This window comes from Fukomys damarensis, unplaced genomic scaffold, assembly GCF_012274545.1.
Source record: "Fukomys damarensis isolate Sample0158 unplaced genomic scaffold, DMR_v1.0_HiC HiC_scaffold_13, whole genome shotgun sequence".
Lineage (NCBI taxonomy): Eukaryota > Metazoa > Chordata > Mammalia > Rodentia > Bathyergidae > Fukomys > Fukomys damarensis.
Window position 1 is genome coordinate 22989682 of NW_022900925.1, and position 27037 is coordinate 23016718.

The following is a 27037-nucleotide window of genomic DNA, read 5'->3' on the forward strand; positions in this document are numbered from 1 at the left end:
TTTTGCCACGTAGCGAGTGCTTAGTGATACATCCAGTTAGGACCATATCTGTGGTCAGTATCTGTTCACACAAAGGCACACATAGATGGGAAAGTTGGAATACTCCCACATAAAAGGTGCCAGTGCAGTTGTGAAAACCACAGAATGCCTCATTCTCCTTATTTGAAAGACCTTTAGAACTGTCATTAAATCTGTTGTGGGACAAAGGTGGGGTTCAAAAAACCCACTGGGGACAAGGTGTAGGGTAGGCTAAGGTGGAAGGGCCAAACAAAATCTGAGGACATGGAGGTGCTGTGCAGGGAGATAGATGAACTCTTGGGGACTTGGGGGGTGCATACTGACTATCCCCTTACCCTGCCCCCATGACTAGTTACTTTATCTACCTTGCCTTCCATGTCCCCTCCTCAGAGAGCTTTTGCTCCCAACCCTGCTCACTTGGTAGGGCCACAAGTCCTAATCTAGAGTGGACACCAGATGTGTGCATGCCTGAACCTCCACGTGTCTAATGTTCATGGGAAAAGAGGGTCCCCAAGGAAGAAATCAAACCAGGAGCCAGCTTTGTAACTGCACTGAGAATTTTAATGAAAGGCTGATGTCTAATGTTGGCCAGTCAGCCACTGTGAGGGCTGGAGATGGGCACACTAGCCACTGGAAATTCTTATGGGAGTCCAGTCTTGCTTCTTTGGCCTGAGCGGCATGCTGATTTCCTTCCTCGTCCCAGAGCTGTGGGAAAGGTGAAAAGCCTGAAGCTGGGAGCCTAGAGATTTCCCATTGCTAAGGCAGGGCCACAGTAGCTCTTTTAGGCTTTAAGTGGGAGAAGCTGTATCACTGCTGCTTTGTAGTAGAATCCATGCCTCCCAAGGATGAATGGGAGTAGCAATTGAGAAGCTTCCTAAACTGGTTAAGACTAGAGCGAGGCACAACAGCTGAGTTTACACGTCAGGTTCGGGATGCTCCCTCTCCTAGCTCATCTCTAAAGAGTTGATGTACTCTCGAACCCACTTCTTCTCTGGGTTGGCACACACCTGGCGGTTCTTTCGGGTAACAAATCTGTAGGTGAGGAAAAGAGGTTGAGACCTGTTAGCACTGGGACAGCCAGTTTTGGTTTGAGGCGTAAGGGGAAATGGTGTTACTGGGGAAGGACATTTTTAGTGCTCCATAAGATTTTATTTCTTTTTAGGGACAGATATTTCTATTGAATCTAAAGGCTTCAAGCAAGAAGCAAAATTGTGTGCATTTTAACCTCCACACAAACACAAGCAGCCAGGAATTCCAAGGGGATCTGGATCCTAACCACTCAGGGTTTCCTCTGCTGCAGCCCCTGTGTCAGGCACTCAAGATGCAGAGAGAAGGAGCCAGGTGTCTGTAATCCCAATACTCGGGCGATTAGGCAGGAGGATGCTGAGTTTAAGGCCAGTCTAAGTTACACGGAGAGGTTTTTTGAGACCCTGTCTGCAAAACAAGCGCAGAGGAAAAAGATATCCCCTAGGAACTTCACCAGATAAAGTGGGTGACAAGTCGTTGGAGGAACGCATGGCCTGGCTTTAGACAATACAGTGCCTAGCATAGAACAGACACTGGACACATGGACACATGAATACATGGGTGGATGAACGCAAGGAGATAACTTGAGTCTTGGGTTCACCTCTTGTCAGTTGGATCACTGTGGACAAATCACTGAGGGCCTTTCATTTCTCAGCCTATGGATAAGCTGTGGATAAAAAGAACTCCTACTTTACCCAACTGTTGTGAAGCTCAAATCAGATCTGTGTGAAGGAGTTTGGAATAATACTCCACATGTATTGTCCTTATCAGAATGCTGTGAAATTTCTGCATTAGGGTGAGCTGCAGCAACATGAAACCAAAGGTCCTGGTACTAGATCATGGCTCACAGAGGTCGAAGGCCTTGAAATGTGGGCAGTTTAGCAGCCGAAATGTGGAGGCCTGTGAGAGTCAGAGGCCTTCTCTCTGCAGGCACTGATGGTGAAAGTGCTTCACAGCCTTGGACACATTAACAATTGGGAGTCATGAGGGTCAGTCCAGCGGCTTCCTTGCCTGTCTAGGGGGGTACTGGGGAAGATCGTGGGGCTGGATAGCAGTGCCTTCTTTAACACACTACTTCGGGGTTAGCCCTGCCTACTTGGCATTTTCTCATTTGGCTTCTTTGGTAGGCTATATTCCACACACATCATTATTTTTAAAAAAATTGAACATTCATTTTACATGTTAGAATATCAAATTAAATATGTTAGAGGTTCTCATGGAAGCTATTTATTATGCAGCTGTCTAGAAATTTATTTTTAAAATTCTATTGAGCCTTGGGCCAGAGATTTAGCTCGGTGGTTCTGCCACCTGCCTTGCAAGCCCAAGGACCTGAATTCGATCCCCAGCACACACACACACACACACACACACACACACACACACACACACACACAAACACACACACACACACACACAAATTCTATTGAGACGCAAAAGTGTATCCACAAAATTATATGGACTGACAAAAGAGTTATATGTCCCCAACAACTCAGGGAATTTATGTTTCAGCCTTAGTTGTAAAATTGTGATATAGCCGGGCATGGTGGTGCACGCCTGTAATCTCAGCACTCAGGAGGCTGAGGCAGGAGGATTGCTGTAAGTTTGAGACCACCCTGGGCTACATAATGAGTTCCAGGTCAGTCTCAACTACATAGTGAGATCCTGTCTCAAAAAACCAAAAAAAAAAAAGAAAAATTATGATCATAGTAGAGCCTTTGATAGTTGGTACAGCACAGAACTATAGCAGATTAAATTATGGTCATATTTTTAAAATATAAGCTGGGCATGGTAGTGCATACCTGTAATCCCAGCACTTGGGAGGCTGAGACAGGAGCATTGCTGTGAGTTCAAGGTCTGGGCTACATAATAAGTTCAAGGCCAGACTGAACTCAGTGAGAGCCTGTCTCAAAAAAAAAAAAAAAAAAAAAGAAGTACTGTCTACATTGGAGTATTATGCTCACATATGTTCTGAGGTAATATGTACTTAACCTCATTTCAATATTTAAAATAAGATATCTTTGGTATTTTCATTCTTTATGCATATATCAGTGTATCTGTCAGAGACATTAAACTTGTGTAGTTCTGATTCTGTGTCTAACAGCATTTAAATAAGCTTTTAAAAAGTGGTAAAATTAACAATAAAATTTATCCTCATAACTATTGTTAAGTTTATCCTGCATGTTATTATTTTTTTAATAGCAAAACATTTATTGGTACGTTTTAGGCATATATAATATCCTGCATGTTCTTGAGCTCAGATTTTTTCAGGCAAGGTGAAGGCATAGTTTGCCTGGTGTGAGTGAGGATTTTTCCATTGCTTTTTGCGCCTCACACGGACAGTTTCCTCTTAGCGAGCTGCATTTACTACTGTGAGAGCTATTTGACTATCTTCTGCCTTGGTGTGCAGAGATGAAAAGGGATCAGAAGGGCTCTGGTGCCTCCTAGTGTTTGGTTTTTTTGTTTTTTTCTTACTTGGAAGGGTTTGGGAGCTTTTAACATAGACCTTGTCCTTCCTCCTTGTTCAGGCAGGAATAAGAAATCCTAAGACTGCGTGCCTCTGTCCTTAGTACCCTTGGTCTGTAGACAGGAAGTCAAAGCCCAGGAAACCAACATGTGAGATGAGGAGTGCTCAGGACTCCATTTCCTCCTCCCTGCAGATACGGTACCAAAGAGCAGACTGCCCTTGTCAAGTCTTCCTCCCACTTGCCTGAATTCCTTCCTTCTACCTTCTCCTTAAGAGTAGGGGTTCTCAAGTCAGCCTCTCTCTCTCCCCTCCCCTTGGTTTTTCAATACAGAGTCTCCACCAAGTTCTAAGATGATTTGAACTTGTGATCTTCCTGCTTCAGCCTCCCAGAGTGCTGGGATTATAGGTGTGAGGCACCACACTAGTTTTCTTTTTCTCTTTGCTGTGTTCTTTCCCAGGTCTCTGGACCCAGGCTTGATAAGCCTGCTTAATGGATGTTTATTCAATAAATTTCACCCATCACTTCTATGTATGTAATAAGACATTTATATGATGATTATGATAAGTTAACATTGACTGGCTGCCAGGGAATAATCTAAGCATTTTATTATTCCCTCTGTGACCCAATGAGGGAAGTGCTTCTGTATCTAATTTTGGATGAGGAAGTTGAGGCTTAGAGAGGGTGAATGAGGGGGACCAAGCTTACCAAGTGGCTTGGCTGGGGTTCAAACGTGGCAGACTAACTCTAGAGCTGGCGTGCAGCAAGACTGCAACCTGACCTCCTTGTTATTGGAAGGCCCTTCCTCTTACAAGAAAACGTCATTTCCACATGGTTGTTCGGGTGACAACTTGGTGGCTTCCTCCTCCTGCTCTTTTTCCTTTCCCTCTCCTCCTCTCCTCATCCTCTTCCAGCTCTCCTCTTCTTCCTTCTACCTCTTTTATGAGAAAGGTCTCACTAAGCCCAGGAGGGCCTCTAACTGTCCATCTGGCTTCTTCCCCTTTAAACACAGCTCATCCTCAAGTTTGGGTGGTTTCCCACCTCAGCAGCCATGTTGCCTAAAATCTCAGCATTGTCCTCTCTCCCTTTCTCCCTTTGCCTGGCTGATCTCGCCTCTCAAGATGCCTCACCCTTGTCTCTCCTTTCCTCCAGGCACCACAGAGCTCCCGATACTATGCATGTGGGTAAGTATAGCAGCCCCTTAATTGGACCCCTATTTTCTAGACTTTCCTTGTTCCAGCTCGTTTTATGCTTGATAGCTCTGTGCTTTTGCTGATTTTTTTTTCTGCAAGGCTCTCTGTGCTTCCTGCATCAAGATTCGACACAAACCAGACTCCCAGAGACATTCTCTGCTTAGTAAACCCCACCCCTAGGCCTTTCTCTGCTGGTCCAAATCTCTCCTCACAAAGCACCTTTTGCAAAACCTCCTCTAAGTCCCCCTTCCTCACTCCAGAAGTTGGATGTGCCCTGTCTCTTCCTTTGGTAATGTTCTTTTGCAGGGTACTGTGGTCATTATGTGTCTGTCAGGTTCCTGTTGTTAGATTGTGAATGGAATGGTGGTTTTAGTCATCTCTGTCTGCCCATAGTAGGTACTCATAGAAGGATATTTTCTTTTAAAATATTTATTTTTAGAAATGCAATTAGTAGGCTGGGTGCACGCCAGTCATCTCAGCACTCCGAGAGGCTGAGGTAGGAGTCTTGCAAGTTTGGGCAATTTAGTGACTTAGCAAGAACTCAAAATGAAAAACAAAACAAAACAAGAAAAAAGTGAGGGGAGCAGTGGGGATGTGGCTCAATAAAAGGTCAAGGGTTCAATTCCCAGTACTGAAAAAAAAAAAAGCAATACTAAATATTATCACTATACTTTGAGTGATTCATCAGGTATTCATTTTTGAATACCTATAACTTTGCTAATGTCATGAAAGATTTTGGATTAAAAAAACTTCAGCCTTTTTATAGGAAACTTCATGATCACACCATTTTGTTCTCCAGCTCTCTTTCTTAAGTAACTGTCATGAATGAATTTGCTCTATAATGCAGAGAGAAGGCTCTAGAAACAGACTCCATCTCTCACTTGCTGAGCCTTCTGATAAATCAGCAAACCTCTCTGGGTCTCACTGTAGTCAGTGGAGTCACAGAGAAGATTGTGCATACCTGACAGGACTATTGACACTTTTTTTTTTTTTGTACCAGGGATCAAACTCGGGTCCTTGAGCTTATGAGGCTGGCTGTGGAACCACTGAGCTAAATAGCCAGCCCCTTACACTTTTTATGTATATTACTATGTTTGCCCAGATATATTGTCTTGAATATTTAAAGATGAATCTCATTTTCTCCTCAAGTGGATGTGTGGTTTGTTTTACTTGATCGCAGTTAGGTCCTGGGTTTGCCTCGCTAATTCTTCTGAGGTTTAGGTGGGTTTGGTTGAGTGTGGAATATGAGGACTGTAGGGTTCTTAACTAGGAAGGGTGTTCAAGTAAAGCCACTCTGGCCAAGACTGAGTCCTAGGGTCCTGGTCTCCTGGAATGGGCAGGATCCTCCCAGGACACCTGTCCAGCCCCTTTACATTGTAGAGGGAGACCCTGAGGCTAGGGACGGAGGAGCCGTGGTGATTTGAGTAGCTGGAGAACGGGTAGGCGTGGGTAGGGCACCTCACAGGGCTCCTGGGGAAGGACTGGCTCTGGGAGCCAGAGAGGACCTCCCCTGCCCCCAGGAATCCATGGGGCCGAGACTCACACAACTGCTGAGCTGGAGCACTTGCCGCTGGTGTAGAAATATTCCGCGATGTGGTTGCGGGGCAGAGGCCGGGAGATGTAGGCAAAGCAGCAAGGAGTGGTGTCCGAGGCATCTGGGAGGAGGAGAAAAGGAAGGAAGATCTGAGCACTTACTGCCGGTGACAGTGGGCATTGCGCTGGGTGCTTTTGTGATTTATCTTGGAGGGACTTTTATCCACACTGGCAGAAACTGAGGCACAGAGAGACAGTCGCTTGACCATAGACACACAGTGGCAGAGTGAGGATTCCAACAGAAGAAACCCAAGAGAATCTCCTCAACCTCCCATGTAACCCTGGAGCTAAGCTTGTATCCTTCCTCTACCCCATAAGCCCTGCCCATGGGTTGTGCCGGGCCTCCTCCTTCCTGTCCTGGGCCCTCCGCCCTCACTCTTGCTCTTTCAGGATCCCCTTTGTGACACAGGGGAGGCTGTGAGGGGGCTTCCAGAATTGAGGCTCCATGGCTTGGCCAGGATACTAAGCAGGGCCCAAAGGTGCATATTGTCTCCTGGGAACTCTCACCGCACTGCAGTGAGAAGGAAATTGAACAGGAACACATTTGTTGGTCAAATAATTCAAGAGGCTACTGGAAACATCAGTTGCCCCTTCCCAGCCAGAACTGGTTTGAGTGCCACCACCCCTGGCTGTGTGTCCCTAGGCAAATTACTAAACCTCTCTGGACCTCTGTTTCCCTGTCTGTAAGTCAAAAGCAACTACTCAAAGAATAGTTGTGTTAAATAAGATGGCATATGTAAGGCAGCCAGCGCAAAGCCTGATCCATAATAGGCATTTAATTAGCTTCTACGTTAATAAGCTCCATTTTTTTTTCCATCTATGAATTAAGAGAATATGGCTGGGGGCCGGGGATTTAGCTCAGCGGTTCTGCCGTGTGCCTTGCGAGCGCAACGACCCGAGTTCAATCCCCGGTACCAAAAAAAGAATATGGCTGTTTTAGGAGGATTTCACTATAAGTTTAGAAGTTGCTTAGAGACCCTGCTGGTGACAGGTAATGCGTCAGTTGCTTTTCAAGTTCAGTAATATTCCCAGCTTCAGTCCACACTCAGTGATCACCTGCAGAGCTCAGGAGTATGGACCTTGGAGATACAGAAAAAATGGGGGCGAGGTCCCCTGACACGAAGCAGCTTAGAGATCTATCAGGGTCAACAGGACATTTGGGTGAAACAGCACACGAGAATGGAAAAATGGGGTTCAGACAGCATAAATGGTACAGTGGAAAAGGGAGCAAGGTGTGACACGGCAGGACGGGTGGGCGTTCTAGGCAGAAGGTCAGCCAACTCCATGGGCGGTGGTGGCCAGACCTGGACTTACATGGGGAGGCAGATGCAGGAGCGCAGAGGGCGGCAGCGGTGAGGATGACAGAGAGGGCAGCTGCGGAGACCTTCATGGTACTTGCAGGTAGGGGCTGTGGCAGACACAGATGCTGTCTCCGGATCCTGGGCAGGGATCTCCTGCAGCTCCTCTTTATAAGGAGCCAGGACCAGTGAGGGAGCGCCCCCTCAAGGGGGAGTTTCTGAAAAAGCAGCCAAGCACTGTGAATTGCTCAAAACGAAAACTGAAATTTCCTCTGGAAATTTAGGTTTACTCACTGCTCTCCCAACTAGGTTGAGCTCATCCCCTCTGCCCAAGTACCAAGGTTTAAAATAACCTCTTCCAATTCACAGGAAAATGGGTACCTTTTGAGGATATACTCCTAAGTGAAATAATTAAGTCACACATGTGCAAATACCGAATAATTTCCCTGGTGTGAAAAACTATAATAGTACATAAGATCCCAATGAGCTAATTGACAATGTGAAATAGGAAGGAAAGGGCTAAAGGTGTAGGGAAAGTGGGAAGGGTAGGGGAAAGGGAATAAGGGAAAAGAAAAAAACCCAAGAAAATGAAAAAAAAAATGGAAATGAAGTGTTTGTAAACAGGGAGGGGAGGAGGGGAGGAGGGACAAGGGGAAAAAATGAGAACCAAGACCTGTCATGTAAAGGCACAAGATCCCAATAATGAATGTAAATGCACTGTATACCTAAAATGTTCCAATAAACTCAATTTAAAAAATAAAATAACCTCTTCCTCTGTTGGCACAATCAGCTTTACCTCCTGGGCTAGGGTTCTTCCCAGAGACCAGGAAGTTGCTGCTTTGGAGTGCAATGGGGCAGTCAGGACAGGATCAGAGACATTGGGTCTCCCCTGAGCCCAAGTTCCTGCCCATGCCTGATTTTATCTCCTTTCTCTCACCCATGGAAGGGTGTTTTTCACAAAGTGTTTTACTGAGGAGGGTCCTCTGGACATAGAGTCCTGTCGAAAGCCATTCTACATAATCTTTGGGAAAAGTAATTTCATAATTAAAATATGACTAACTGGCCTGTGCTTCAGAGATTGTCTACTACCCCACCATGAAACTGCAGCTGACTTGCTGGGATTAATCAGTTCAGCTCTGGATTCTATTTGCCTACGTTGCCTACCAGTGACAAAAGAGACACACCTTGAATTTTTTTTTCCTTCATTTTTCCTTTACTTTTTTCTCCCTCCCCGCTTTCTGGGTATTGTTTTGTTTTGTCTTGATTGTTTGAACATGGTTCCTAGTTTTTGTTGTTGTTGTTCTGTTCTGGTTTTCATTTATTCCTTTTTCCTTCCCACCTGTCTTCTTCACTAGTTTCCTGAAGTTTGCCCTCCTGCCTTCCTTTTCTATTTCTGTTTTCTTCCCTCAACCCCTGTTCAATCTTTTCCCCATATTAAGGGCTAATATATTGCATACAATTTTAGATTCATTCTAGATTTCATTATATAACCACAAATCTAATCCATATAGTTAAAGGTAGTAAATTAATAGTTACCAGAGTTTGTCATTTTCTAGGCTGTATTTGATGCTCTTGTTATTGATTGTTTAATTGCTCTTTTTTTTTTTTTTTGGTACCAGAAGTTGAACTCAGGACCTTGCACTTGCAAGGCAGGCAGCAGCACCACTGAGCTAAATCCCTGGTTCACTGTTATTGTTGATTGTACTACTTTAGCCAAGGTGACATAATGGTGCTAATAGGTTGTTTCTCCTGGTATACAAAGACTGAGATTGCCTAAGGGTCTTTAAAAAAAAAACAAAACCCTATAGGTCAATGCCAAAGAACTGCTGGCTGGGCCAAGTAGGCAGAAACTTTTCATCCTCAATAAATTGAAGAGTTAGGATCCTGCAGCAGACTCAGAACCTAAAAGCCAGCTACACGTGGAAGACTCTTCTGACTAGCAGTCATTTACTAAGGGTTCTGAATACTGGCAATAAGCTACTTGCCATAAACAATTTATAAGCATCAATCCAGGAATCAAACTTAAAAAATAATAGAAAACGAGAAGACACTTAAACAAGATGCAACACCCCCGGACTCACCAAAGGAAAAACCTGGGGGCAGTGGGGGTAGAACAGTCCCAAAGCCACCCATCTGGACTCTCAAGTGGTAACAGCAGAAGTAAAAAAAGCGGATAAACAAGGCTCTAGAAAAAAAATCAAAGCAGAAATAATTTCTCAGGTAACTACAGAGATGGTGACCAGAATAAAAGACATGTTGAGTGACTCTGGAGCAGATACAGATTTTAAAAAAATAGAGAAGCTCAGGAACATGATGGGAGCCATGAATCCCAGCACAGGAAAGAAAGAGCATCCATAAAGCAGATTCGGACAGATATCCAGGAGATTAAGAACACCACTGAAAGTATAGGCAGCAGAATGAGCCACTGTGAGGACAGAATATCAGATAGAGAAGACAGGATTGTGGCTAGTGATCATTGAAAGAGAGATTCCTTAAAAATAGCAAGGAACATAAGAAGAAAAGCTGCAAAGGGGAAGGGGAAGTGGGAGGGATAGGGGGAAAAGAAAGATGGGAATGGAATTCACATGAGGAAAAGAAAAAAATGGAAACAAAGTCTTTGTAGATGGGGAGGGGTGGAGGGGTTGAAGGGAGGGCAGGGGAATGGGGAAAAAATAAGAACCAAGATGGATTATGTAAAGGTGCAAATTTCCAATGATGAATGTCATTACATTGTATACCTTCAATGTACCAATAAAATAAATTAATTTAAAAAAATAGCAAGGGACCACAAGAAATAATTAAAGTATGCCTATAGCTGTCTAAGGCCCAAATTCTCCTTGCCTGGGAGCTGGCTGTGGCATGCAGAAACATAACTCTATTTTGCCTCAGGTCACAAGTTGAGGCCTCAGTGGTCCATGATACTGTGCCGCTCAAGGGCAAGAGTACATCAGCAGAAGACATTCTGGTTCTTTGAGAATGGAGTAGTAATAAAAAAAGAGAAAGGTTTCACCTGGAAGAAGGACAAATTCCTAATTAGCCAGCTATCTCATCCCACCTACCACTGTAAGAATGTTCTCCTTACAGACCTCATCAACATAAGATCCTCAGTGACCTAAGATCCTCATCAACCTAAGATCCTTATCAACATAGGATTACCAGGCTGAGGATTTAGCTCAGCGTTTCCACTGCCTGCCTCACAAGCACAAGGTCCCAAGTTCAATCTCTGGTACCAAACAAACAACATAGGATTACCGACACCCACTAAGTCACCTGATGCTCCCTCCAGTTATTGTGTGTACCCAATAAATAATGGCTGGCTTGGGAGTCTCTTTGTCTTTGCCCACTCTGAGGCTCTGACCCCATGCATTATAACCCTCCCCCCATATATTATGAAACTGTGTTTCTGTATTTCTTTAGCTTTCACCGCACTCCTTTCTAGGCAGTCAGAGGATTAATTGCCTTCTGATAGAGTCCCTCACGGGGTTAAGAGGTGAGAGTGCCCACCTGATGACTGGGGCAGTGGAGCTGAGCTGGGGATGGGGGGGCCTTTTCACTGGATTTGAGTTGGAGTGGTTCCTCTGAGGGTAGCTGGGATCAGAATCCAGCTGCTCTGGCTTCCACTTCAGTGCTCTCTCTGTCCAGTAAATTCAGCTTGACCTTGAAGGATTTATGGGTGGGAGCATTTTCAAAACTGAACTCATGTAGAACACCTGGGCTAAATGTGGCATCCTTACCCCATTCCAAAGAAGTGGGTGCAGTAAATCTTTCTCAATTCCTGTTTGAGTAATTCAGAGTTTTGGGCAATTTAGCCTGGGTGGGGAAAATGTAAACCTATATTAAGAACATATTCTTGCTATTTCCTGTCACATATGGAACTTAGTGGCTGAGGGTGATTAAGTTACCCAGTGTGGAAAGACCTTGTCACATTTCTTCCTACAGTGACTTTGAGGCAGTGGTTGTTATGCTCTCTTGACAGAAGAGGAAACAACCTCAAAGAGGATTCTGATAAATGGGCACCAAGCCCAGACATTTCTGATGCCCATGCCTGTAATTCTATCAATAAGGCACTGAACAGTTATGCAGGTCTTTCTCCGTGCCAGGTGCCATCTGAAACCCTTCATAACAGCCCTCTTGTTCCCTTCTTACAACTCATTCATTAACAGTAGAAACAACCTTGCACAGTCTGGCCATCCCACTTCAAGAGACAAATTACAAACATTTTATCCAGGCATGGTGGCACACACCTGTAATCCCCACACTCGGGAGGCTGAGGGAGGAGGGTCTCTGTTGAGTTCGAGACCAACGTGGGCTACATAGTGAGTTCCAGGTCAGTCTCAACTACATAGTGAGACCCTTTGTCTCAAAAACAAACAAACAAACAAAATTTTAGAAACAGTCATCCATCCATGTAAAAATATTTTGTCTATTTTAGCTGTTTCCTTTGGTGTAACTGAAGTTCACCAAACATGTTAGAGCCTGTGGCTAAGGTGATGATTAACAGTGGGGACTCGGCAGCTTTTCCTGTTTATTAGTCATGTGACCTTAAACAGCTCAATATCTGCAGTTTTAGTTCTCTCAACTATAAATCGAGATAATAATGCTCCTGACACAATTAAGTTCTTATAAATACATGCAATTTATAAAAGTCTTAGTCCAATTTAAAAATACTAATAACATTAGCCATTATTATCAATTTATTAAGAGGAGATGGCGGAACGTTTAAGGATATTCCATACATCAGGCGATACTTTGCCATTCTTTTTGGCAATATAAATCAGACTCCAATTAATATGAATTACTGAACCTTATAAAATATGTATTAAGAAATGTCTTTTTCCCCTGTATTATAAAAAAGATTTACTGGTGTTAAAAAACATGTCTTTTTTGGACCTGGAATTTAGTGCAGTGGTGCCACGTCTGCTTCACAAGCACGAGGTCTTGAGTTTGATCCCCAGTACTGAAAGAAAGAAAGAAAGAAAGAAAGAAAGAAAGAAAGAAAATAAATGTCCTTTTTTTTTAATCCACTTTTTGTTTTGTCTTTTCAGTGCCGGAGATGGAACTCAGGACCTTGCACTTACGAGGCAGGCATGGTGCCACTGAGCTAAATCCCCGGCCTCCTAGAAATGTCTTCTTTTTTAAACATCAGTTGAGAGTTAGAGAGGGTGACTAGCTCAAGGCCATGATCTGCAGAGCTAGGCTTCAACATTGGTCCCGTTATCACTTTTTACCACACTGCGCTGTTTCTAGAGAAATCGTGAAACTCTAGCCAAGGTTCTGTTTCCCCTGTGAGCTCTATGTCTGTTTCCTCTTTTTGATCTCAGTTTCCCTCTGAAAGGAAGAAAGGAAAGTATATTTCTGGATATCAGGCATGCTGAATTGCAACACCAGCTGAGAACGAAGCCCACATGCTTCTCATCTGTAAGTCCCATGGAACCTTTCCACGGTGTGTTGATGTGCGTGTCGTTCTAGGTCTGAGTGGTGTGAGGATAGGGATGGGGAAGAGGCGAGATAGTTGCTGAGCAGAATAAGCAAAAGGAGACTCAGGAATCTATCTTCCCTTTTGGTGTTTTCAGTGGGCGGTGAGGAGCAGAGGAGGCTGAAGAACCTAATTTTTATTCTGTTTGTGCGTTTCCTTCTTCCTGTGAAAAATCAGGGCCTGGACTTGACTTAGCAAGCTATCTTTGAGTTACTCTCTGGCTCCAATGTATTGATTCCATGGACAAACCAGAAAGCCCAGAGAAACAATGTGGAACCTGGTATAGGTTGAGGGTTCAATGAACAGCACAACTATCATTAGATCTCTGGATATATTCACCCTATATCACTGCAACTTTGTACATTTTGACCGTCATGTCCCCATTTCCCCCACCTTCCTGCCCCTGGTAACCACAGTTCTATTCTTTGCTTCCACTTACTTAACTTTTTCTTCCCTGTATTACTGGGCATTGAACCCAGGGCCTCACTCATGCTAGGCAAGGGTTGCCACACTGAGCAATATCCCCATCTCTTTTAAAAATTTTGAGAGAGGGCTCTACTAAGCTGCCCAGGCTGCCATTGAACTTGTAATCCTCCTGCCTCTGCTTCCCAAGAAGCTGGGAGTACAGGTGTGCACCACTGTGCCCAACCATATGTTTAACTTTTATTAAGAGTGTGCATATATGTGAGATTATGCAGTATTATTCTTCCTGTGTCTGCCTATTGCTCATTTTTATTTATTTATTTATTTTTGTACTGGAGCTCAGACTCGGACCCTTGAGCTTGCAAGGCAGGCAGTGGAACCACTGAGCCAAACCTCTGACCCTGCCCATTGCTTATTCCTGATGACTTTGAGGACGTTGCTGACTTTCTTTGTGCCTAAGTTTTCTCATCTGTAAAGTAAGAGACTGCATTCAATCTGTTCTGGGTAACGGAGATATTTAAAATCTGATGATGGCTGTAAACATTTTCTGCCAGTAAGTAGGCAGCTACACAGATAGGCTTGTCGTTTTGCATATACAGCATTCACAGACCTGATGAGCCCTGAAAATCCACTGGCTGGCTCCTCAATCAGCCCTCCATACCTTGGGCACTCATTTTCCATGAGTCACAAGAGCCGGGCACACATCCCCTCCAACTGAGTATGGCCTCTGCTCCCCTCTTGCCCAGGCCTTTGTTTTTCCTCTGTCAGTTATATTTTCCCTAAGCAAAGCTGGCTTCTAGCCAAGTCATAATGTGACATTAGGAAACTAAGTACTGGCAGGGAAAGTGAAACCTTATTCCATCTGGATTCTGGTGTTTTCCTCAGACATGGAGTTTCCCCATCACTGTGTGTGGGCAGAAGTGGGTGGAGCTCTGGCTTTTCTGGCTGCTTTTAATAAAATGCCTAAAGCAGGGAAAGTCCTCAGTCTTTAGGAATCTGGGCCCCCAAGAGAAACCAGAGGCAAGACAATTTCCTCCCATGGGCATCAATTTTCTCCATCTGCAAGTTGGAGAACTGCTCTCTAGTTGTTCCCCTCTTTCTCTGCCCTCCTCCCTGACACAGCAAGGTATTTTGTTCTTTTTTTTTTTTCTTCAGTAAGGCACTGCCTGGGGCAGGTGCTCTGCAAGATGGTTGGAGAGTCTGCAGGAGGCAGCAGTGCAAGTACAAGCTGAGGCCTCCCAGCAGGCTCGGGACTGCCCAGGTGGAGGCAGGATCAAATCCCATCCGCAACTCCTCCTTTTGCACCCTGCCTTTGCCTTTCGGCCCGGCTCTCATTTGTTCTTTCTGTGTTACCCCATTCTGCCTCTCGCCTTGCTTCCTTTTCCTTTGTTGCCCTCCCTGTCATGAACTGTGTCTTTTACCAGGTCAGGGGGACTGACTTTAACAACTGCTCTCATAGCTCCCACCACATTCAGGCTCGGGGGCTGCGGCTTGGCCTCCTCCTTCTCTTCTCACCTTCACCACACAGGACAGTGGCTGTGCACACCCACCTGCTTTGTGCAGCAGGAGACCGCATGTGGTGTGCTTGTTGATGGGAACCGTGCTCATCTGCCTTGAGTTACTGCAGGAGCCCACTGCAAGGTACCTTAGTGGGTGAGGTGGCCATGAGCACGAGGCCTGCGGGGAAGCATTTATTCTTCCAAAATTGCTGGGTGACACATGACTTCATGACCTACTTTCATGCGTCGGGGTCCTTCTACTCATTGTTTTCTTCTGCGTATTTACTGGAAGCGTCCCCTTCCTTTGTGCACACCCTTCGTGACATTGCCCATCCTTTACTCTTTAAGGACCTGTTAATGCCAGAGCCTTGTCCCCACTTCTGCTGTCTCTGGCCCCCAGCTGAAAGCCTGGTGAAGCAGGATAAACTTGAGATTGAAATCAGACTCTCTGTGTGTCTTTGGATAAAGGATTAATTCTTCTCTACTTGGTTTCCTTTTGGGAAATGGGTCTAAGAATACCTAGCTCCCAGGATATCTCAGAGGATTAAATGAAGCAATCAGAAGCTGCCCACACCATTGCTGGTACAAAGTAGTCGCTTAGAAAACAGTCCTTTCCTTTTCTTTCCACAAATTTCCAGGTGCTAGCATTTTTTCCCTTGGTGTCCTCTCTATCCCAATAAACATGCTCATCTTAACTAAGAATCAGGAGCCGTGGGGGTGACGGAGAGGAGCGGACAGTAATTTTCCACCAACTGTCATGCACCATTTTTGACTTTTTTTTTTTTTTTTTTTTTTTTTTTTTTTTCCTGATACCAGGAATCAAACTCAGGACCTTGTGCTTGCAAGGCAGGCATGGCACCACTGAGCTAAATCCCCAGCCTGAGCTTTTTATTTATTTTTTTGTTTTGTTTTGAGACAGGGTCTCACTATGTAGTTGAAACTGACCTGGAACTCACTATGTAGCCCAGGCTGATATCGAACTCACAGCGATCCTCCTGCCTCAGCCTCACAAGTGCTGGGATTACAGGCATGCGCCACCACGCCTGGCTCAGCCTGTGTTTTTTAGACTTTTGAAGCATTATTTCATTTATCAGACAGAAACCCACAGAAAATGATGATGACTCAGGCCTTCCCTGAGCTCTTCCCCTCTGTGCAATAGATTTCTGACACTCAGTCCCATCTCTGTTTCTCCCTGGATTTCTCTCTCTCAGAGCCTGGCCATAGAGTTAGATATGGTCTCTCTTTCCTTCCTGTCAGTCCCCACAAGCCAACACACGGACTCTTTTTTGATGATTTTTTTTTTTCTCAGAAAAGAATATAAAGGAAATGATAGAAGTTTCAGAATCTTAGTGGACTCTGTAGTTGCTGTCTGAATTCTGTCCCTTTTTGTTTTGTGGTCCTGGGAAGTCCCTCGTCTTCTTTTCCATTGCTTTCAGAGTCAGAGTTGGGGGTCCCTGTCTCTTGCTTCTTTGTGCTGCTTCTCCTGCCCCTCTCCCCATCCCCCCATCAGCACTTAGGCCTACAGAGCATTCTGCCTGCAATATTGGGGATCTTAGAATTTCCCTAGGAAATTGCCTTTTTGAGGACCTCCAGTGTGGGTGAGGAAGTCCCACTGGGGAATTCCCTCCAGCTGGGGTTTGAAAATTCTGCACCTTAGTCATTCCTTCTAGACTCAGCCTTGAGTTGTGAAAAGAACAAGGGGCCAGGAAGTGGGAGACAGGAGTTCTATTCCCAGTCCAGCTCCAAACCTTGCTGTGAGATAATTTGCCGCCCGCCCTCTGTGGGCTCAGTTTCCACATTTGGGAAGTGGAGGTCTGACTATTTTGGAGGCCCCTTTCCTTCTCATTAAAAGTTTTAAAAAGTAGATGATTTTTACTGTACTAGAGAAAGATTTGAGGGTAGAGATCGAGCCGCTCTTAAAATCAGTTCACACAACTCCTAAAAACAGGCTGAGGGGCTATCACCCTTTCTTTCCCTCTCATCTTCCAAAGCCTGGGACTCACTCACTCACCCCTTAGCTCATGGGCTCCTTCCCTGTGTGACGTGGCACCTGCTGCTCTCCCTCCGTTCACTTCTTTTCTCTTCTCCGTCCTCCACCCATCCACCGTGTCGAGTACCCATTTGTATCTATAGCTCCTGTCGGTTAAAATTCTTTCTTCACAAGTGGAGAAAACATTTGCTAACTCAGTCAAGAAGGTGGTGTATTGGGGGTGAGGTTGACTAGTTCACAGAATAGACACAGCATTGTGGAGCCTGGCTTAGAAAAAGGATGAGTGAGAAACTAGAAAAAGTTGCATCCGTTGTTCAAATAGATGTACTGCAGCTCATTTTCCTCTCCTTATGCCACTCTACCAAGGAGTCACAACCCTAGGAGAGGGAGAGCATGTGACCAGCTAAGCTTGTGTGATTTGCTTGCTTCTTGGCTGGGAGAATTAGGGCACCTGATTTGCAGGATCACTGATACTGTATACCCCAAAGAGGGCGTGTGTGTGTGTGGGCAGTGCCACAAAAGGCTATCACAGTAATACTGGAAGTGGAGACTGGATGTCAAGCAGAAAAATAAAAACAAAACCAGCCAATCAATCAATCAACCAAGACTCCACCCACCCAGAACCCTCACATCTATCCATCTACTCATTCAGCCATCCGTCTGTTCATCCATTCTCTTAGCCAACAAAATGGCACGCCTTTGTCGAGTTCCATGCAAAGCACTTAGATACAGAGCAAGGCTGTCGATTGGAAACATCTCAAGAATCCCCTCCCAAAAGACTCATCTACGGAGCTGAAGCAAAGACAAGGTACGGGGAAAGGAATTCCTAAGTATGCACTGGAGGGTCTAGACAAACGCTGCTAGGCCCATGCCACATCGTTCTAGATGTGGATAGATAAGAGATAGTTTCTGTGAACATCTTATACCACCAGGAGGTTGCTTATCCCAGCACAGAACAAAATGTGGTCAATTAGACGCCAAAAAATCTGGGTTTGGCTCTCGTCTTAGCCAGTCATATTCCTTATCTCTCTTTTTAAAATGGGAAGAATGAGTGTATTAGTTACTTTTCTGGTGCTGTGACAAAATACCTGACATATACGACTTACAAAGGAGGAGAGGAAGCCAGGCACAGTGTTGATGTAATCCAGTGTAATCCCAGCACTTAGGGAGGCTGAGGCAGAAGGATCACAAGTTCACATCCTTCCTGGGCAACTTAATAAGACCTGTAAGAAAATAAAAAGTAAAAAGGACTAGGGATAGAGCTCAATAGTAAAGTGCCCTGATTTAATCTCCAGTGCTTGGGGGGAAAAAGGAGGAGAGGTTTATTCTGGCTTACTGTTTTATAGATTGTCTGGATCAAACGCAGAAACATCACGGTGGAAGGGAATGTGGAAAAAATCTGTTCACCTCATGGCTGCCAGGAAGCACGGAGGCAGCAAGAGAGGAAGCAGCTAAGGACCGGATATTTTCCCTGTGGCCACACCTCCACAACCTACCCGGACACATCCAAATGTGTGCTTTACTAATCTCCTAGGTGCCTCTCAAGCCAATGAGATTGACAGTCAAGATTAACAATCACAGCCTCGCAAGTGCAAGGTCTGGAGTTCGATCCCCAGTACCACACACACAAGAGATTAGCTATCACAATGAGTATTAGAATTCCTGAAGTGAAAGTACTTTCCAAGCACAAGGTGAAAGAACTATTTCGCCGTGGTTACCTCCATTTCCAGAGTGGCTCATGATGACACTCATGGTTCTTGTGCTGCTCTGACTTCTTTCACACCCTCATTGCCCACTGTCCAGTGATGACCACGGAGAGGATTGATTGAGCTTTTTCAGTTCCGCAGGCTGGAAGACGAATGTCCAGGGCATTCTCTGCTGTGAACCTCAGAGAAGTGCTTCATGTGCCTCAGATGGGCTGTAGGCAGCGGCAGGGTGAGGCTGGTCCTGTGGTCCTGTAAACGGGAAGGAACTGACCAGAGGATCTCTGAACCATGAGGGAGGCCTAACCGCTTCAGCTTGCAGTGGGAGGGTGCTGGATTCTCCAAGTTTTAGCCACTTCAACACAGGAGACCGGCCACAGCTTGAGGTCAGAGGGAGAAGCCCGCACGCATGGTCAGGAGGAATTCTCTGTAATTTGCAGGATTCCAGGTCACGCCCCTGAGTGAGGCACGCCACCTCTCTGCACTTCGGTTTTCTTCTCTGAAATGGGTGGCTTTCTTGGTGCTGACATCACTTGTCCTAGGCTGAATTTCTGAACCAGACTTAGACCTGCCTGGGAGCCCCTCAACCAATGTCTTCCAGCTAAGGATCTTTTCTTCATATCACAAGCACTCCCTTGGCTGTCTTTCATTGTTGGTGGGCTACACATCAGTGCAAACTCCATGGAGCTTGGCTCAATTTATTAAATTTTTAAAGGCACATATTATATTTAACAAGCGTTAGCAATTCTACTTCTAGGGATTTTTCTTATAGATGCGATCACAAATGTACAACTTAATCTACGTAAGATATTCATGGTGTGTAGTGATCAGGATTGGAGGCAACCTAGCTGCTCATCAGTAAGGGACTGATGAAATAATTCTGGTGCTCCCATATAAAGGCAAGTCCAGCAGCAGTAAAAGGAGGAGGCAGCCCCTATAGGCAGATTTAGACCAATCTTTAAGACAGAAAGTGAATGAGGCAAGGCAGGCAGATTGGCTCCTACAGAATGCTACAATGTGTGCATGTAAAAATCATAACAAAACAATACAATGCACTCATCTTTCCTCTTACGGGAATATTCTCCCCACACCATCTCACTATGTAGTTCAGGCTGGCCTTGAACTCACTATGTAGCCCAGGTCAAGCTCACAGTGATACTCCCAAGTGCTACGATTACTGGTGTGCGCGACTGCCTGGTTTAGGCTCTTTGGGAGGTGGCATAAAACACTGGTATCAGTTATCTTTCTGTTAGGCAGGGTAAAGAGGGAGGCCTCCGTCTTTTATGCCACTTAGTACTTTTAGAATTTTGTACCATGTGAATGTTTGATCTGTTTTGGGTTTTTTTTTTTTTTTTATACCGGGGATCGAAGTTGGGTTCTTGCGCTTATGAGGGAGGCAGCAGAACCACTGAGCTAAATCCCTGGCCCTATTTGATCTGTTTTTGAAAGTCATGGCCAGGTGTTGGAGGCAGGAGCTTCATTCCAAGCTCAACTTTGCCCCTGAGACCAGAATGACCCGGGTGCTCAACAGGGGCCCCTTCCTGTCCTTGGCCCCTCACTGAGCCCTCACCGCAGGGGAAGTGAGCTTTTAGTTTTGACACCAAACATACGTGCCTTCCTCCCAAAGAAGAAGTGCCTGGGGAGGAAGGGTAGATAGTATCTCCTCCGACAGAGTGCAGACTGAGTCAGAGAGCTCTGCATCACACCAGGCCTCTGCCATTTAAGCTGTGAAAGCTCAGTTGCTGCCATGCTGTTACTGGGCCAGCACCTTGCTGTAAAATGGGCTGGCTTTCCCCGGAGTACCGGTGCCTGGGAAGAGGAGATGCTGTCATTGTACACAATGCCTGGCTCATAGTAGGAGCGGTTGTGCTCTGGAGACTCCAGTAGGCGTTGGGGGGACAATTTCTACGGAGCTTCATCCCAGCCTCGGACCTGCAGTGGTCTGAGGTTCCCTGAGGTGGTGTGACTCACGCAGTAGCTTCTCAAAGGAGCCCCTGCTCGCCCCAGCTCACTCACCTCACTCTGCACCACGTCAGGCAATGCCTCACATGTTTTTCTTTTAAACCTCACCATGAGTGGTAAGTAGCAGCTTCAGCCCCATGGAAAGCATGGCTAAGCAAAGTGGAATAGCTTGATTGCTAAGAAGATCAATAGCCCAGTGAGAACTCAGACTAGGGAGTATTGGTTTCCTTTTTTCATTTCCTACTGCCCCTCCTCTTGGCTCCTGAGTGGGTTGTGTGACAGGGTTCCTGGGTCAGAAATGGACACAGAAACTGATGCTTTTTAGAAAGTGACAAGGAGGGCTGGGGAGTTAGCTCAGTGGTGTCGCCACCTGCCTCACAAGCTCAAGGTCCTGAGTTAGATCCCCGGCACCAAAAAAAAAAAAAAAAAAAAGCGACAAGGAAAAGCCTGGTGGAAAAGAAGAAATGGAGGCACTTTCCAGGACTCATGATTTCCACTCTAGGGTTCTAGGGGGGGACTGGGTGGACAGCCCCACTCTCCCGTGAGATGTAAACAGATAAGACTCAGCAAATTCAGGACTTGTCAGCCCGTGGGGGATTTCTGAATCCTGGCCTGAGAGGAAAAGTCATCCCAAGGGGCTGGCAGGAACTCTGTGGTAAGACAAGAAAGGAGGCAGGCAGGCACCCAGCCAGTCCTGCAACCAGCCACCACAGCTGAGAGGTGGAGAAACCCAGGAGGGAGGCAGCCACCCTGCTGTGGTTCAGCCTCAGGCTTGGATCAAAGGAGTCTGTGGCCAGACCAGGGTCACAGGGAAGCCACGGTGGAAACGCCCTCAGCTGATACCTGCCTGCCTCATGTGTCTCTAGCCAATGACATGGTGTAACAAAATATTACTGACAGTTATGCAAGGAAGACACAGGTATACACAAGCTTCAGGTTAAAAAGATTCCAATCGTATCAAAGATGCAAGATGCAGAAGTACACAGAGTTGTAACAGGGATCTACAATCACGACCTACAGTTGCAACAAGTGTACAATTGCAGGACTACCTGAAATAAAAGTACTCCTATAGTTTCATTTGCTGTATGCATTCCTGCTGTTTTGCTGGTCTATGGGGAACTTTAACCTCAGCCTTCCTGGGTCAGGTCCAGGTATGTCAGGACCCATATGATTAGCCATCTTCCCTGGAATTAGAATAGCCTGATGGTCTGGTGGCTTTCTGAGAGTTTGGGGTCACACTTGAGGAAGGTTGTGGAGACCTGATGGTCGCTGCAGCCCTTCCTCTGTGGGGTCTCCCTGCTTCCCTGCCCGCTGGGACATGTATGTAGCCCCTGCCTCCCTCCAGCCCAAACTGGGAGTCTCTTCATGGCTTGAAAGTCTTTGACTTGCCCTGATCGCTCTGGTGAAGACACTAAATGTATCCTTCCTGCTGCACACTTAGGCTTTTAGAGTATAATCCAGAGGCTCATAGCTCTCTGCCTGCTTCATCTCTTCCTTGTGTGTGTGTGTGTGTGTGTGTGTGTGTGTGTGTGTACACAATGCAGACTGTGCCATTGAGGTGAGGGGAGTGGGCATAACAATAGGAAAAGATCTCACAATTTCCTACCAGAGAATAAAACATGAGCACCTGCCTTCTAATAGCACCCAGTTTCTCTCAAAGTCACTTTTTTTTTTTTTGATACTGGAAATTGAACTCAGGACTTTGCGCTTGTAAGGCAGGTGGTGGAACCACTGAGCTAAATCCCCAGCCCTCAAAATCACTCTTAAGAATATCTTGTTCTGAATTTGCAAATACAGGATTTGGTAACCTCTGTGTGTCCCTCAGTGGGTAATGCTAGGGCTGGAGTCTTGACTCAGTGATAGAGCGTTTGCCTAGCATGCGTGAGGCCCTGGATTCAAGACCTGGCACTGCCACTACCACCACCAAAAAAAGAAAAAAAAGGAGATAAGGCCTTCTAGACCTTCTCCACTGCTAAAGTAGAGAGCAGCCATGCTGCCATGCGAGGGAGCATGGGTACAGCAGGGCGATCAGAGCTGGCCATGTCAACCTCCTTCACATCCATAGCTCCCTGGCTCCTACCGGGCGGGCACACAGTTCCCAAGAAAGAAGCATGAAATTGCCCCTCTCTCCGTGCTCTTCTCACTCTTTCTAAAAACTCACTGAGGTATGATTTGCATAGGCTGAAGTGCCCAGAGATCTCAGCTCGAAGAGTTTTCACACATCCGGTCTTCTCAGTCCCCCAGAACCTTCTCCCTGTGCCTTCACAGCAGTTATTCATCCCCGGAAGGTGACTACTGCTTGGCATCTAAGAGGTTTAGACTGCTCCTGAATGCCATGTAAATGGACAAGATTGTATATACTCCTATGGGTCTGACTTTTCTCCCAAATTGTGTCTGTGGAATTTATTCACACTGTGCTTTTGCATGGTTTGTACTTTTTCATCGCTGGATAGTGTTTGATTGCACAGATGCACCACAATTACTGAAGCTAAACACAGGCTTCTCTCATTTCAGGTCCCTTGCACCCCTTTGATCCGAATGGAAGATGTCAGGATGCCTTGCTTCCTGCCTGTTAGCCCTGAACTCTTGCTCTCCACACATCTAGAGGTAAAAGGAACAGTATTTCCGCTGTGCCCAGTGGTGCACACCTATAATTCCAGCACCATGGAAGGCTGAGGCAGAAGGATTTCACATTCAAGCCCGGCCTGAGCAACTTAGTGACTTAGCAAGACCCTGTCTCAAAAATTAAAAAAAACAAAACAAAAACAATTTGGGGATGTAGCTCAGGGTCAAGGCACTGGGTTCAGTTCCCAGTACGGAAAATGAAAACAAACAACAAAAACAACAAACCAAGATTTCCAGTTTCTTCTCCTATCTCAGGTCATATTTGGCTCTCCTTTCCCCTCTGCAATTACCTGACAAAGGACCGGAAGAGAACTGTTCTACTGAGGGGGATTTCTGCTGCATTTGGGGAGTGGAGTTTGCGTGGAATTCTTGGTCTGAGTGGTAGAACGAGAGAAGGAGAGAGGGCCAGAGAAAGAGGGGAGAAAGGAAGGAGATGCCCTGGCATCTGTGGTTAATTAATTTTTGGTTGAAAGTGACAGAAATCGAACGGAAATAAGCTTAAGAAGTAAATGCAGGGCTGGGGTTGCAGCTCAGAGGTAGAGTACTTGGGTAGCACATGCCGGGCCCTGGCTTCAATCCAGTACTGTGAAAAAAACATAAATAAAGAAGAGAAGGAAGGAATGTAATGACTCATGGAATTGGAAAGTGAAAGAAGTTCCAAAATTCCAGAGGTCTGGCTTAAGCAATGTCTTCAGGTGTTTCTCTCTTTTTAAAATTTGGCAAAGTAGGGCTATGGATTTAGCTCAGTGCATCTGCCGCCTGCCTCACAGGCATAGGGACCCGAATTCAATCCCTGGTACCTACCCCTGCCACCAAAATTTTTTTTTTGGCACGATCCCAGGTTTACATATCTATTCATTGTACATTTTAATGGAGTTTGGTAGCTATGTCAATCTGCAAATAATGTGCACTGATTAAATTCAGCCTTCCTTTATTCATCCTCCCCCATTCCCTCACCAACCTAGAATAATTGCTTTCTGTATTCAAACTGACTTTTTAAAAAATTTAGTTTCCACATTAGAGAGAGAACATGCCACCCTTGTCTCTGTCTCTGGCTTCCTTTGCTTAACACAATGTCTTCCAGTACTGTTCCATTTTGCTGCAGATGACAGGGAGCTCATTCTCCTTTATGGCAGAATAGTATTCCACCATGTCTCCAAGGATTTATTACACTCTATTTTCCCCCTCCGTCCCCTCTGTATTTTGCCCAATTTTCTTTTCCTGAGGATGGACTTTCTTCATTTAGAGGTGGAAGAAAGGGACAAAGCCTCAGGTGAGGTCTTTCTTCATTCTAGCTCAGCCAACTGCAGGAAAGAGTGACTTTCTTTGTCTGGTGGTTCGTTGGCAGTCTCGGGGAGGCACTCCTTTTTCTCACCCTGTGTGCGTCCCGTGTCCACTTCTCTGGCCAGTTTCTTTGGTCAGGTTTGGGAGAAGCCCAGGAAGTAGATGCATCCATTAGGACCATGTGGGGGGAGGACACAAAAATGATCCATGTTCACTGGGATGGCTGCAAGTGGGGTAGGATGCCCTGATTTCTCATAATACTACCAACGGGGATCAAGGGGTATATCAGACTTCCCTGAATATTCAGGGGCAATGTTGGGTGGGTTATATTGAGGCAACACAAACAACCCAGAATCCCTGGCCTTAGATGTGCTTTGGCCTCTCTGCCACTTGGGATTTTTTTCTGTTGATCGATCTGTTGTCATATTATCTGATCTCTTCTCTTGTTCCCTTGCAGCTCTCTTCCTTTCTCTGCTTTTCTGTCTCCTTGGTGTGCAGAGCAGTTCCCTTTTCATTCCATCCCTAACCCATGCCCTAAGATTCGTACTACTTTTTCTAAAAAATTACCTTTCAAGGCATTTTCCTAAACCCAACCAATTCTGTAAGAGCAAACCCCATGCCAGCTGTTGGGACGACTGGAGTTTTTCTCTTACTCCGCAGGCCAGAAGCTGGACCCACTGAAATTCTGTGGGCATGCTTCTTGTGCTTAATGAAAGTCACTGGGGAGAAGGAGCTGGCTGCATTTTCACTCACTGTGACATTTGGAACACGGCAGCTCCAGGTAGGGAAACTGGCTGAACAGTGGCTGTGTTCAAGTTGAAGGTAACAGGCAAAGCACCACGGTTGTAACTGGGGTTGAAATTATACCCATCTCGATACTGGAGGTTATTACATTTTTCAACACCCGAATGTTTTATAATTATAATTTTAAAAGGACCCCAGAGAAGATTTTGTCATTATGCTTTCATATAGACACACGCAGGCCAGGGAAGAGTAACTCTCTAAGAGGTGTCTTAAATACCATCTAGTGAAATACAGGCAAAAGCATGTGGGGAAGGCCTGCTTATGAGTCAGGAGAAGCTCAGTAAGTCAGTCAAGGCTAAGTTTTATTATGCAGACAAAAGTTGATGGCTTTTCCATTGATTGAGTTTCCAGTGATTTAGTCATCCTTCTTTTCTCAGTGCAGAGATAGACACTGCTCCAAACATAGAATTTCTTGTCATAGAAATTTCTCTTACATACGGGTACTTTCCTCCTTTTTTTCAGGACAACGTCTGGGTCCACTGTTTCCTAAAATAATCAGCTCAAAAGAATCCTTTTTTTGAAAAAAGACATACTCGAGGTGGTACATTCTAGTCTCCCGGTCATATTTTGGGGTGGCGTAGCCTGAACCCCAAAATGTATGTTAACCTGCTCAGTCTGCTCTCAGAAATGCTGTGATATGGGACCTGTTTTACTGATGGAGGAAAAGGAAGCCAAGAACGTAGGAGATTTTCCCAGGGCTGTCTCACTTGGTGGTAAGATGGATTGCTGTTTCAGCCGTTCACTCCTTTTCAGCAGTTGGGTAACACATCTAGATGTTTTGCCATGTGACACTGTGGTGTGCGTCCTCACCTCGTCACTTAAGGCTCAAGCATAAAACTTGCTTTGGCTGATGAGCAAGCAAAGGCTTGACAACCCACATGCACAGTTGAGATTCTTTTTCTCATGTTCCGCTGTCACCACAAAAATGACCTGCCGGGGCTGGTCCCAGGAAGAAGGAGAGACACCAAATATCAGCTCAGAATGGAGAAAATAAAAACCTTCCCTGTTAATTGTTGAGTGTGCGAGACACAGATTCGGTAATCTGCAAGGTCAACAAGAAATGTTTCCCTGTGGTCACACAGCACTATGCTACAGGTCCTCAAAACACTAAAATATGGTCACATTTTATGATGCCAGTGTTCTGGTGTTGGGATAACTACTTCTTAGGCTGAGAGTACAGAGACCAGTCATGCCTATGGATAATAATAATTTCGGACTTTCAGACTCCCAGGCGAGAAAGTCAGAATCCTCATCCTCTCTCCCCTGACAAGGTTTGGGCTGATTTGGTTTCCTGGTACTCTTGCCATTCTGCACTTTGGCTCTCACTTTTGCTGTCACGGCTAAGGCTGAGCTCACTGTGTTCTGGATCTCTACAGGAGATATCTCTATTGGAGAGAGAGATAGAAAAAGGGTCTCTTCCACTGCTGTTTCATCTTTTCTTCCAGGCTCACCAATGTCTCCAATCTTCTCTCTGGGAAATGGTTGTCCTGGGGTCTAGTTATTTCACAGCTAAATTAGATGAACTATAGTTATAGTTTAAAAAATCCCCCAACTCACTAATCAGCAGTCTTAGACTAAGGCTGTATGTCAATTTTCTGCCCCAGAGTGAGATTTCTGTCTTCCCTGGAGACTGGGGCCAAGGTTTGCTTTTCTACTTTTTTTTTTTTTTTTTTTTTTTTTT

General features: G+C 45.4%; 1 protein-coding gene and 1 long non-coding RNA gene across 2 annotated transcripts in view; one reads left to right on the plus strand and one right to left on the minus strand.

The window, feature by feature from the left end:
* Positions 1–575: 575 nt before the first annotated feature.
* Ccl5 (C-C motif chemokine ligand 5) lies at positions 576–7727 on the minus strand. Its single transcript, XM_010621749.3, has 3 exons — positions 7607–7727; positions 6243–6354; positions 576–1050 (listed from the first exon to the last, which is right to left on the minus strand). Exons 1-3 carry the CDS (start codon positions 7680–7682, stop codon positions 963–965), a joined length of 276 nt encoding a protein of 91 aa, XP_010620051.1. The 5' UTR covers positions 7683–7727; the 3' UTR covers positions 576–962.
* A 15179-nt stretch (positions 7728–22906) lies between these two features.
* Positions 22907–27037, plus strand: part of LOC117285872 — an 18676-nt gene continuing 14545 nt past the window's right edge. Inside the window, exon 1 of the long non-coding RNA XR_004516975.1 lies at positions 22907–23250. This is a non-coding gene — a long non-coding RNA (uncharacterized LOC117285872). The remainder of the gene's footprint in view (positions 23251–27037) is intronic.

What these genes read in the sequence shown, in the direction of transcription:
- Ccl5 (XM_010621749.3), bottom strand. Translation starts at nt 7,682, where the DNA reads ATGAAGGTCTCCGCAGCTGCCCTCTCTGTCATCCTCACCGCTGCCGCC. An exon ending in TCCTGCATCTGCCTCCCCAT is followed by an intron (nt 6,355 to 7,606) that starts GTAAGTCCAGGT and finishes TCCTCCTCCCAG; the next exon opens with ATGCCTCGGACACCACTCCT. An exon ending in TGCTCCAGCTCAGCAGTTGT is followed by an intron (nt 1,051 to 6,242) that starts GTGAGTCTCGGC and finishes CCTCACCTACAG; the next exon opens with ATTTGTTACCCGAAAGAACC.